The sequence below is a fragment of the Gekko japonicus genome, unplaced genomic scaffold (assembly GCF_001447785.1).
Source record: "Gekko japonicus isolate JY-2015 unplaced genomic scaffold, Gekko_japonicus_V1.1 scaffold4577, whole genome shotgun sequence".
Taxonomy (NCBI): domain Eukaryota; kingdom Metazoa; phylum Chordata; class Lepidosauria; order Squamata; family Gekkonidae; genus Gekko; species Gekko japonicus.
The window spans coordinates 55,073-67,680 of record NW_015173277.1 but is presented as its reverse complement, the minus strand read 5'-3'; the positions used below and the strand labels follow the sequence as shown (position 1 = coordinate 67,680).

The window sequence follows — 12,608 nt, the reverse complement described above, 5'->3', positions numbered from 1 at the left end:
GAGTGCCGAGGGTGGCCGGTCACACCGAAGCCCTTGGCTGGGCAGTGCTGCCAGGTCCCCCACCACCACCGGCTACCAGGAGAGGATGGGGGGAGACTCCTGGGGATTTGAGGATGGAGCCTGGGGAGGGCAGGGGCCTCCGTGGGGCACAGTGACATTGACGCAACCCTCCAAAGCATCCCTTTTCTCCAGGGGAGCTGATCCATGTAGTCTGGGGATGAGGTGAAATTCCGGGGGTTCCCCAGGTCTCGCCTGGAGGCTGGCATCCCTAAACAGGAGTGCGTTAGAAGTGAAGGACTGTGCAGTATCTCTTCCTGCCAAGCATACCAGTGTGCCAAAGGAGGTACTACAGCTAGTAAGGTGGGTGGATCGGATCCCTCTGTATCCTTCCTCTAGTCTATTCCATCGCTGTCTCTCCGTTTATCCAGACTGCTGTTCTCAGGGAACTTCTTTCCTCCTGGATGCCTCCTTCCCTTCCTATCTTTCACTCTCTGACCTCATGAGTGGGCTTGCCAACTTTGGGTTGGGAGATTCCTGGAGATTGGGTGGTGAACCCTGCAGAGGGCAGGGTTTGGGGAGGGGAGAGACCTCAGTGGGGGTACGGTGCCTTAGCGTCCCCCTTCCAAAGATGCCATTTTCTCCAGGTGAACTGATGTCTGTTGCCCGGAGACCAGTTATAATAGTGGGAGATCTCCAGCCACCACCTGGAGGTTGGCAACCCTATAGGAGGTGGAACCACGGGAGGGTGAAATTTGGGGGGAGCAGGGTATAATGCCATAGAGGCAGTTCCTAGAACTATCCTTTGTCACTTCCGGGTAGCCCTAGACATCCCTAGGAACTCTATGGTAAGAGCTTCTCGTCAGCAGACAAGGCCTTGGTTCCATGTCAATTTTTCTCCAGGGACACCTCCACCCCCGGCCCTCCCACTCGAGAGGCCACATTTGCTGTATGGAGCAAAGGGGCATCAAAGACCAGTGGCTGCATCGTGAAGACATCAGAGATGGGTTAGGTTGGGCTTTACCGAGGACGGAGTTGCTCCTTCCCACCTACCAAGGTGGCACCCAGCAGCTTCACTGCTCCATCACAGCTCCGTCACTTTTACTGCAAGCCCAGCCAGAGTGGGCACCCAGCTTGTGTCAAATAGGGAAATGTGGTCCTTTCTTATGCCTTTTGCATGAGTGACTCTCCAAGTTGTGCTCATGGAATCCTGGCATTAGGGCGACCATCCTCAAGGGGGCCTGGAGTTCTCCCCTGATCTCCAACTGATCTCCAACCCATCCTCAAGAGGACCTGGAGTTCTCCCCTGATCTCCAACTGATCTCCAACCCATCCTCAAGAGGACCTAGAGTTCTCCCTCGATCTGATCTCCAACCCATCCTCAAGAGGACCTGGAGTTCTCCCTCGATCTCCAACTGATCTCCAACCCACACAGATCAGTTTTCCGATAGGAAATGGCAGCTCCAGAAGGCTGACTGGATGCTATGCGATACAGTTGAGGTCCCCAACATGGTTGAGCTGATGGGCACTTTTGGAATTCCGTGGACGGGGCATGGGCACCACTACAAGATGGCCGCCGCGGGAGCCGGAGCTAGGATCACTGCCCTCAAGGTGGCTCCTGGAGTTCCACCAGAAGAACAGCTGGTCTCCAGACTCCAGAGTTCAGTTCCTCCAGAGGAAATGGCACATCATAGTGTCTAGGGAGAACGGAGGACCTAGAGCAACGCCATGTCCTCACTGAGCTCACTTCCTTTGTCAGACTCTGTCTTCCTGAGGCACTGTCCCCAGATCACCAGGAATTGTCCATGCCAGAGTTGCCAATCCCAGCTGTGAGCACAGAATCACAGCGTCATAGAGTTGGGAGGGACCTCCAGGGTCATCTAGTCCAACCCCCCCCCCCGCACAATGCAGGAAATTCACAAATACCTCCCCACACACACACCCAGTGATCGTTGTTCCATGCCCAGAAGAAGACAAAAAAACCTCCAGGATCCCTGGTCAAACCAGCCTAGAGAAAAATTGCTTCCTGACCCCAAAGTGGCAATCAGCATTTCCCTGGGCGTGTAAGAAAGGGCCACGAGAACTAAGCACTGGGGCAACCCTTCCTGCCCTCCCTTCTCGTGATCTGCCGAAGTTCACAGAATCCGCATCGCTGTCAGATGGGGCCATCTAGCCTCTGTTTGAAAACCTCCAAAGGAGGAGAGCCCACCACCTCCCAAGGAAGCCTGTTCCGCTGAGTAACCGCTCTGTCAGGAAGTTCTTCCTAATGTTTAGCCGAAAACTCTTCTGATTTAATTTCAACCTGCTGGTTCTGGTCCGACCTTCTGGGGCAACAGAAAGCAACTCTGTCCCATCCTCTATATGGCAGCCCTTCAAGTACTTGAAGATGGTTAGCGTATCACCTCTCAGTTGTCTCCTCTCCTGGCTAAACATGCAGAACTTTACATGTATCCCCACTGAAATCCATGCCTCCAAAATGGCAGGCATGTGGACCTAGTGCCAATCGCACCCCTGTGGAAAGGTTATTTGGGTTTAATGGGGATCTCAGTTGCTCTTTTATACCTTAACAACTGCGAGCTACTGCAGTTCACCTTTTCAAACCCCAAAATGCCGGTGTGATTATATACCCTTTTATTCCCGAAAGAAAAAACAAGGTACAGCTGACCAAGTTGGACTAATCCAGTTGAGCAGCCAGGCTTAGACAACAATGTGTTTAGCCTGCAGACATGTGATATCTTTTGAAATCTCTTCAGGGACTTGTCAGTTTGTTATGTGCTGTTTCAGAACCCAGGGTTATCGAAAAATAAAAGCGCTGCTCTTTTAACCTCATGCTGATAGGCATCAGCCTGAGAGTCTTTGGCCTCCGCCGCACGCTCCGTAGTACCGTTTGACTCGCAGTGTGAGCAGAATCTCTGCCGGTCCCCTCCCAGGACTGTGACGCTAAACCACAACACTGAGGGCAGAAAAGCGAAAGCGGAGAACATTGACCCATGGTGTAGAAGAGCTTTTTTTTTCAGACTTTCCGTCCTCAGAGATACCTCTCCGTGTCAAAAGAGAGGCTTGAGAAATCCTTCTGAATCTGCCACAGAAGAACCTCTGCATGTGAACACATAAGGCTGCCTTGTACTACATCAGACCCTCAGTCCATCGCTGCCAGCCTTGCCTACTCAGACCGGCCGTGGCTCTCCAGGGTCTCAGGATGAGGCCTTCCACATCACCTTCACCTCCCGCCTGGTCCTGTTAACTGGAGAATGCTGCCGGGGATTGAACCGGGGACCTTCTGCATGCCAAGCACATGCTCTCCCACTGAGCCATGGCCTCTTCCATGTTTGTTCTAGAATGCACACTCCTTTCGTGCAGGCTGCTGCCTAGGAGGTTGTCAGCTCCAGCTTGGGGAATCCGTGAAGATTTGGGGGAGGGGGTGCCTCTGAAGTGTGAAGTCTGTGAGGACTCACCCATGGGGGGCTGTTATGTACGTGGACCGCCACCAGGGGTCCGCGGAACAGGCCAGAGCTTGGATCCTAGAACAATGGAAACCTCGGATCCTGGATCCCCCAGCCCCAACCAATAGCCACCTTGGCGGGACATTCAAACCCTCCAATGGGAATGGGGGGGTGCTGGGTGGATATGTATATAGTTGGCCCCGTTGGCCGTTAGAGTCGGTCTTTGTTTGTGTTAAGTACAATAAACGTGTGGTACAGTATGCCGTCGTCTGAGTCCTCCATGCAGCGAACCCAGTACTTTTCAGGGGCCTTCACCAGTGACACTGGTGGGCACACTGACATCACTCCCTGTTTGCCCAGAAGTGACATCAGTGTGTCTCTGGGGCACACTAGGGATGCTCTGACAATGGGCTGACATCACTTCCAGGGACATGGGGAGGGCCATGAGCATGTCAGGATGTTGCCATTTTCTCCACTGCTTAGCCGGCTGGACTGCGGTGGGAAAGCACCTGCTGGGAGTGGGGGGGGGACTCCACGGCCACCAGTGGCGGAGTGGCAGCCTTACCCAGAGCCTGCCCTTTGAAGCTGCCACTTCCTCCAGGGGGTAAAGTGGCCTCTTGTCGCCTGGAGATCTGCCGTCATGCTGGGAGAACGCCCATTCCCACTTGGAGGCTGTCCTACCAGGACTCACGAGCGCTCTGTATGAGCCAGCCCCTGCTCCCTGGAGCTAGCTATTGGAGGGGGGGGGATCCGTAATGGTGGCCGAGCCAGCCACGCGACCACACAAAACAGGAATGGGTCCTGTCACGCCTCCCTACCTCTGCGAAAGGTGGTTTCTTCCCAATGGTGCCTTCACTGGCAAAATGGAGCCACAGGATCCAAGCCAAAGTTTTTAGGCGTGCCATTCTTCTTGTGTTATTTCTGTGGACTCTAATCTGGGGGAACCGGGTTTGATTCCCCACTCCTCCACTTGCACCTGGCTGGATGACCTTGGGCAAGCCATAGCTCTGATAAGAGCTGTTCTTGAAAAAGAGCAGTTTCTGTCAGAGCTCTCTCAGCCCCACCGACCTCGCAGGGTGTCTGTTGTGGGGAGGGGAAGGGAAAGGAGTTTGTCAGCCGCTCTGAGACACCTTTGGGTAGTGAAGGGCGGGGTAGAAATCCAATCTTCTTCTTCTTCTCTTCTTCTACTAAGGGAAGGAAGGTGTCCCCGGCATGTTACTCCCATACAGTAAGATCCTTCCAACTTGAGAAGCCTTGGGACAGGGTTTATCTCTTTGGGCAATGTGCTTGAATGAAGCCAACCCCTATTCTCATCTGCCTCATGCGCAACTTTCATGACCTCTTCAAATCTCAACAACACGTTTGTTACGTTGCCTCTGGCCCAGCATTCCAGGCAGGCAGGCAGGCAGGCCCCAGAGATGGTTTGGTCAGACTGTAGCCGTCTGGGGATCTTTAAAGCAGCTGATGGCACAAAGCTGACTGTCTGGATCCCATCTTCCGGCTCAGGGCCTCAGACCACCTGCCGCTCTGTTCAGCACTGCAAGGGGCCGTGTCTAGTATGGAGGGCTCCTAACCCTCTAATATTCTCAGCTATTTTCACATTCAGACAGTTCCAAAACTGCTCCAGGCATGAGGATTTGAAGGCTGTAATGTGGACCCCTATCCAAAGGCTGCCTGCAACAGTCCACTCTCACACAAGCACACAAAAAGCTGCCTTGGGCCTGGGTCCTATTGCCTACTCAGACTGGCAGCGGCTCTCCAGGGTCTCAGGCGGAGGTCTTTCACATCACCTCCTGCCTGGTCCTTTTAGCTGGAGATTCAGGGGATCGTACCTGGGACCTTCTGCAAGCAAAGCAGATGCTCTACCACGGATCCACCTCCCCTCCCTTCTACCCTTTGCAACTAGCTCAGAGCTTTTGAATCCCATACACAGCCAGCGCAGATACGGTTTTCAGGGATGTCTGAAGGCAAAAACGACAGAACGGGTCAAGAGAACACTGCAGCACTTCATGCCCCACTGGCATTCTTCTCTAAGGCAAGCACCAGCTGAGCGGGTGCCCGCGAACAGCCTGCCCCCCTGGAAGAGAGGCCACGGGCCCCCTGACATTCGCCCCAGGACTACTGACTGAACTGCATTGCAGCTGACCAGCGAAACACTCCTGGGAACAATTTCCAGCTGAAGACTTAAGAAATAACACTTGATCCACATCACTCAGTTCCTAGTCCCCTTTATTCCTTTTGTGGTATGCTTCCCGAAAAGGAACGGGGTCTTCACTCGTGTACTTTCAGACAAGAATGAATGCTCTCCTTGACAATACTGCGCTGTACGTTTTGAAGCAGCAGTAGCAACTTGGGGCAAGAGGAGCTTGTGATTCAAAGCCTTATGCTCTGGGCTATGGCATTGTGTCAGCTCTCTGAGTGAATGAACCAGCACTGTTGGCCAACCCAATGGATCCATGTAATGTAGCATTCTGTGCACTGGTAACAGCAAGGCAGGTAGTAGCTAGGCTTGACGTTCATGAGCCTGACAGGGAATACAAATCCCCAGCAGCAGCTGGTACTCAGTCACAGCCACAGGCACAAAAGGCTTTAAAAGGGAATTAAACAGATTCATGGTGGCTACTGGCCATGGTGACTGACCCTCTGAATCTAATTAAACAGATTCATGGTGGCTACTGGCCGTGGTGACTGACCCTCTGAATCCCGGAGCCAGGAGGCTACATCAGGGGAAGGGCTCGGCCTTGCTGCTCTCTTGTTGGCCCTCCAGAGGAACAGGTTGGCCCCTGTGTGGGGCAGGAGGCTGGACTAGATGGACCGCTGGTCTGATCCAGCAGGGCTCCTCTGATGTTCTTATGAAGGCCTCAGCCTCTCTGTCCTGTTGTTGGCCCTCCAGGGGAATGGGCTGGCCGCTGTGTGAGACAGGAGGCTGGACTAGATGGACCACTGGTCTGATCCAGCAGGGCTCTTCTGATGCTCTTATCAGGGGAAGGCCTCAGCCTCTGTGCCCTGTTGCTGGGCCTCCAGAGGAACTGCCTGGCCACTGTGTGAGACAGGAGGCTGGACTAGATGGACCACTGGTCTGATCCAGCAGGGCTCTTCTGATGTTGCTACAGTCTTTATGATTCTTTATGGGGGAGGGCAACCAAGCAATCTTTTTGCAAAATTACCTGCTTCACATGAGATAACACACCTTTCCGAATTAACATGTGTTGATTTCCTTCACTAAGACTTATCTCCTGAATCAGGGGTCTTCTCTTTGGTTGGGGACTTGCAACGTCTTCATGAGAGAAGGCAAATGTTATAATTGGGCTATGTCATGTCCGGAGTAAAGTCTTATTCAGTTTCTTTGTCTCAAAAGACGTATTTCCTTAGTTAATGACCTGCAAGCATGACCAAAAAAAGCCCAATCCAAACTTGAGAACTATGCACACAAAGAGGGTTCAGTTCTCAGTGAATTTCTGGGATGTGTAGCCAATAGACTATGCAAGAGCTACTCCCGAGAGGGCTAAAAAAACATACAGGAACGAAGCATCAAGGACACAGTAGGCCTCTATTGCTCATATCACTAGGAGCAAGATAACTTCCTTCCCCAGCCCTGAAGGGCATACTTTCAAATTTGGGATGACATCACAGAATGCATTATGAGTTTTTCTGTGACATCGCAGAATGTGTCCCCCCCCCCCGATCAGCTGGCTTTAGATGTACTGCGGAAGACTGCATAGCCACACCAGATTTGGGCAGCCAGAGCTCTCAGGGGACCAGCATGAAAAGATTCCAGGGCACCGATCCCCATTGAAGCCCCTCGAGCGGAACCGATTGTGTTTTTCTCACATTTGTACTGGGTCTGGCTGGTGTGAGAGTGGAATGCTGAGAAGGAATCTTTGCCTGAGCATCCCTTGGGGCTACTGGCACCTCATTGGGCATTTCAGATTACTTGATGTGGCTTTCTCCATCTTCAGGACTACTTGGATGCAAAGCAATCTACTGGAAGTGGTGGCGGCTACAAGCACAGACAGCTGTAAGAGGGGACTGGATGGACATGGAGCAGGTGTCCATCAGTGGCTCTTAGCCACAAGGTACAAATGGAACACTCTGTCTGGGGCAGTGATGCTCTGTCTTCTTGGTGCCTGTGGGGGCAACAGTGGGAGGGCTTCTGGAGTTCTGGCCCCGCTGGTGGACCTCCTGATGGCCCCTGGGTTTTGTCCACTGTGTGACACAGAGTGTTGGACTGGATGGGCCATTGGCCTGATCCAACATGACTCCTCTTTATGTTCTTCTTACGACCTTTGACATTTTTTCAGGCCAACAAGCTGCATTTGCTAAAATACAAAATTAGAAGTAACTATTTAATTCATGGGAGATGCACAGGCCTTCTTTCACTTGAAATAAACCTGTTCTACATGTGCATGTATATGTGCTTGGGTATTCAAAAATTTCACCCACGTTCCTACCGAGGCACTTTGATATGATTAGACATACCATGCTCATTTAAGCACACCCTTCTGGTGTATTTCAGAGGTTGAGGGTACTTCCCACCACTAGCTTTCAAATGATCCTAATGGCCAAAATCAAGAATCTGGTCAAGGGATGCTGATTCTGTGTCAGTTGGGATCATATCTGTTTACTTCTGGGAGTGGATCTCATGGCATTTGAAGAAGTAGCTATCAGGCACAGCCCAGGGCTTGAACTGTTGATATGCATCTGCGCACAATGAAAGGTAGTTAAGGAATTTTTACAGCAAAGAAGGTGGAAGGATAGTAGCATCGGTGTAACCATGTCAGCCTTCACCAAAATGATGTTTACTGTTAATACTCACATTTTATTTCACACTCCCTGTTTCTAATGGAGGAGGAGGAGATGAGGAGATTGGGTTTATACCCCACCCTTCACTACCCAAGGGAGTCTCAGAGTGGCTTACAAACTCCTTTCCCTTCCCCTCCCCACCACAGACACCCTGTGAGGTAGGCAGGGCTGAGAGAGCTCTTTTTCAAGAACAGCTCTTATCAGAACTATGACTTGCCCAAGGTCATCCAGCAGCTGCCAAGGGGAGGAGTGGGGAATCAAATATTAGAGTCCGTGCACTTAACCACTACACCAAACTGCTCATCTGTACCTTCTCTGCATGCACACGATTGATTTGTCCCAAAGTTATGTCAAGTCATACAACCTCTCCACTATTTCCCTTTGGTAAGAGCTCAGGACTTTAGGACAGTGTCAACAAGGCAGTTCATTTTGCCATCAAATTATATCCTTTTTCTCCTGAATGAATAATTCCTTGAAGAAACTGACCTGAGGTTGGAAGCCATCCACTATGGCAAGATCTTCCATACCATATAAGAAGTACTGGTACGGGTAAGAGAAATGGTCCACCTAAGTCAACATTCCTGTCTGCTGCCAATGACCGGGTAAATGTTTCAGGCAACTTCACAAATGGTGTGATGCTGAGATCCATCTCCTGACGTTAATCTCATGACTGGATCATAAGCCCTGGGCCTCCAGGGATCTGGACAGGAGCTGGGCTGGTGGAGCCTTCTGGAGCTCAGACTCATCTTGTGGAAAACCCTACACTTCACTGGGCCCAAGTACTTCTGCCAGCACTTTGCTTCACTCCCCTCCCTCATTGCTGTGATTACTAACTGCCCTTTCCTCTGAGAAGACAACTACTATGAGTCCCTTCTTGGCTTCCTGACCCAGCAAGCCTTCACCTCTGCACCCACCTGGACCATCTTTTGGGGCTGCCTTGCCTCTTGGTTAGACACCTCAATGCGTTGAACAAAGCCCAACACCCCTCTGCTTTTCCTAAGAGGGAAGGAAAGGCCCCCGCAGGAGATCATGGGACTCTTCTAGCGTGTGACACCCAAGATCTTAAGGCCAGACGTATATCATCTCTGGAAAAAGAAGATGGCAGTTTTGGTTAACATGGCCACCGACCAATATTTTGCACTACGTGTAAGCAAAGAGAGTCTAAACGTATAGATCAGTACAGATCTACGGTGCGGCCTCATTTGGAATACTGTGTACAGTTCTGGTCACTGTGTCTCAAAAAGGACATGGCAGAGATGGGAAATGTACAGAGGAGGGCAACCGAGATGGTTAGGGGGCTGGATCACCTTCCCTTTGAGGAAAGGCTGAAGAGTCTGGGATTTTTTTCAATTCAGAAAAGAGACAACTAAGGGGGGATATGGCAGAGGTTTATAAAATTATGCATGGTGTGGACAGAGTTGACAGGGAGAACTTTTTCTCCCTCTCCCAAAAGACTAGAACTTGACAGCATCCAATGAAGCTGATGTGCAATAGGTTCGGGACAGATGAAAGGAAATACTACTTTACACAGAGAGTGATTAAAATGTGGAGTTTGCTGCCAGAGGAGGTAGGGATGCCCACAGGAATGAAGAGCTTGAAAAGGGGATTAGATAGATTCATGGAGGAGAGGTCTATCAGTGGACACTAGCCATGGTGACTGAGGGGAACCTCCACATTCAGAGGCAGTCAACCTCAGTGCCAGGAAGCAACATCAGGGGAAGGCCTCTATGCCCTGTTGTTAGTTGTTCAGAGGAACCAGTTGGCCACTGTGTGAGACAGGAGGCTGGACTAGATGGACTATTGGTCTGATCCATCAGGGCTCTTCTTATGTTCTTATGTTAAATAAATTTGCAACCACTAACACCTTGGATGTTTTTAAATTATTTAACTTTTATTACTGTTGCACCATTTATACAATTACATATAATTTCAATGCATCCATTGTACATTTTTGCTTTTTTCATCTTTTTTTTTGTCCCAATGAGTGGTGTATTGGTGTCTGTGACACAGAATGGAGGAGAAACGGGAACTGCAATGAACGCAGACTTTTTTTTTTCATTTTCACTGACCAATAAACAGAACTACAGGTGCACCCAACCACGGACATGCATTAAACTCGTCATGAGAAATCTAGGTAGGCTAAGTAGGATGAAGAATGCTTTTTTTAAATATTCTTTTTAAACTCCCAAAAATATTTGGAGAGGAAGAAGAATCAGAGGATTGGCATCGAGAGAAAAAATCTGGAAAGCTACATTTGTTTGTCTGAAAGTTGCCATTCATTCACTGCATAAAAAATACAAAATAATAAAAGGCTGTAAATTAAAAATAAAACCCATAGGAAATACTGCTTTGATAAAGATCTGATTGGTGTGTGGCACTGGCCCAGAGGGCAGAATCAATTATAGCATCACTCCCAAACCCCTATTAGAGAAAAAGGAACCGATCAAATACATTGGCGGAGTGCATTTACAGCAGTTCAGATACAAAAAAAAGAAGAGGAGGAAGTACTGTACTTTCAGACATTGGGGCTGTCTTCTGATTTTAATATCTGATTGAAATACAGGACTTTGCAGAACTGGCAGAAAGTATATTAGATATTTCCCCCACTGAATGGGACAATCCAGTATTTTATTTTATCTTTTATTTCTTCTTGGGCAATACATATTTCTTATTTCAGATCTGAAACAAGTTAGTAGAGCTGGGGTGGGGGGGAGGAAATTAAAAAAAAAAACACAGGTTGTTTTAAGTGGTTAATTTTTTTCTTTCTCTCCCAACAGGCTGTCCAAATTTAATCTTTCGCCGCTACGGATTGATCCGAAATAGTCGCCGGGGCTTCAGACGGTTTCGCTTCCTCTGGCGGGGCCACGGGCTCTGAGGCCTTAGGAGTTGAACTAGGTGCTTCTGTTGTCGCTGGGGTCTCCTTGGAAGAAGGCGCGGGCGCGCTGCTGCTAGGTTTTGAGTCTGAAGCCACTTCGCTTTTAGTTTCTTGGGCTGCGGGTACTGGAGCCTCAGTCTTTTTGGCATCCCCGTCCTCCTTGCCTTTGTCGTCTCCTTTACTAGGGGCGACTTCCGAAGGCTGGGAAGCTTTTGCATCACTGCTGGGCTCTGAGGGTTTAGGCGCTTCGCTGCTGGCTGGGGGAGCGGTGGCAGAGCTGGGCGGCTCCTCTGGCTTGGCCGCCTGCTGCTGCTGCTCGCTGTTCTTCGGCGGCTCGGCCTTGGCATCGACCACCGCCTCTGACTTCTCAGGCTCCGGTTTCTTGGCCTCCTCCTGGCCTCCTGCTTTGTCTTTCTCCCCTTCTTTGTCGTCCGTCTTGTTGGCAGCCTCCTTCTCGCTCTTCTCCTCCTTGTTGTTCTCCTTCACTTCGGGCGTCTCTGTGGCGGTCTGTGGGCTCTGTTCGCTCTCTTTCGTGGCCTCCCCTTCCTCAGCAGCCGCCCCCTCAGCCTTCTTGTCCTTGTCCTTCACCTTTTCGTCATTCACATTGTAGCCCTTCTTCTTCTTGCTCAGTTTGCCTCCCATGTTGGGGCTCTGGAATCAAGAAGAAAGGAGAAGGTTACACAGAAATCAAGGAATCCCTCTTCGTATCACCTGGGAAAACAAAGCGAAATTGGTTCATTCCCTACACATAAACGGAGGGGCAGTGTTGGAAGATGGGGGGGGGAGAGTGATCCCACCACTGAAGACTGAGGGCATATCGACCCCACAGGCTTATATTCCTTTTAATACCTATCCAAGTGTCATGCTTGTCCTTCAAGATATTAAAGATGGAGAGCCAGTGGGGGGTAGTGGTTAAGAGTGTTTGATGAGGACTGAAAGGGCCAGTATTCAAATCCCCTTTTTGCCATTTATTTGTACCTTGCTTTTCCCCCCCCCTATGAGGATCCAAAGTGGTTCGGACCCCTTTTGGGCTGCTGCAGGCCGATTCAGATTCTCTGATCTGAATCGGCTTGCCGCCGAATTGCCGCCAAACTTCGGCAGCAATTCGGCCCCATTATATCCTATGGGCCATTGAAGTCAATGGCAAAAACATAGGGTATATTCTGGGGGCTGGAGGGGAGGGGGTTTAAGGGAGAGGTTCCAAACTTGCAGGGTCGATGCTCAAGCCTCTTCCCAAGATAATAACCAACTTTGAATAACATTGGACAAGGGGGTCCAATTCTACGGGCCCTCAAACAGGCTGCCCCCATCCCCTCCTATATGCTGACTTCACAACAACAACAACCTTGCATGGTAGGTTAGTTTGAGAGAGATTGACTGATTAAATGCCGCCTCTTCCTCCTCCACAGAATAGGAAATTCCAACAAACTGTATGAACCACTTGAGAGATGCATCCATTGGCCAAATATCCCTTTCTGCAGGAAATTCCC

General features: G+C 50.3%; 1 protein-coding gene across 1 annotated transcript; it reads right to left on the bottom strand.

The window, feature by feature from the left end:
• Positions 1-10,898: 10,898 nt before the first annotated feature.
• On the bottom strand, positions 10,899-11,767 carry BASP1 (brain abundant membrane attached signal protein 1). The gene has a single exon (XM_015422838.1). It carries the CDS (start codon positions 11,758-11,760, stop codon positions 11,032-11,034), a length of 729 nt encoding a protein of 242 aa, XP_015278324.1. The 5' UTR covers positions 11,761-11,767; the 3' UTR covers positions 10,899-11,031.
• Between the last annotated feature and the right edge of the window lie 841 nt (positions 11,768-12,608).

Bases quoted from the DNA above. Each gene is read 5' to 3' on its own strand.
- BASP1 (XM_015422838.1), bottom strand. From the start codon at position 11,760: ATGGGAGGCAAACTGAGCAAGAAGAAGAAGGGCTACAATGTGAATGAC.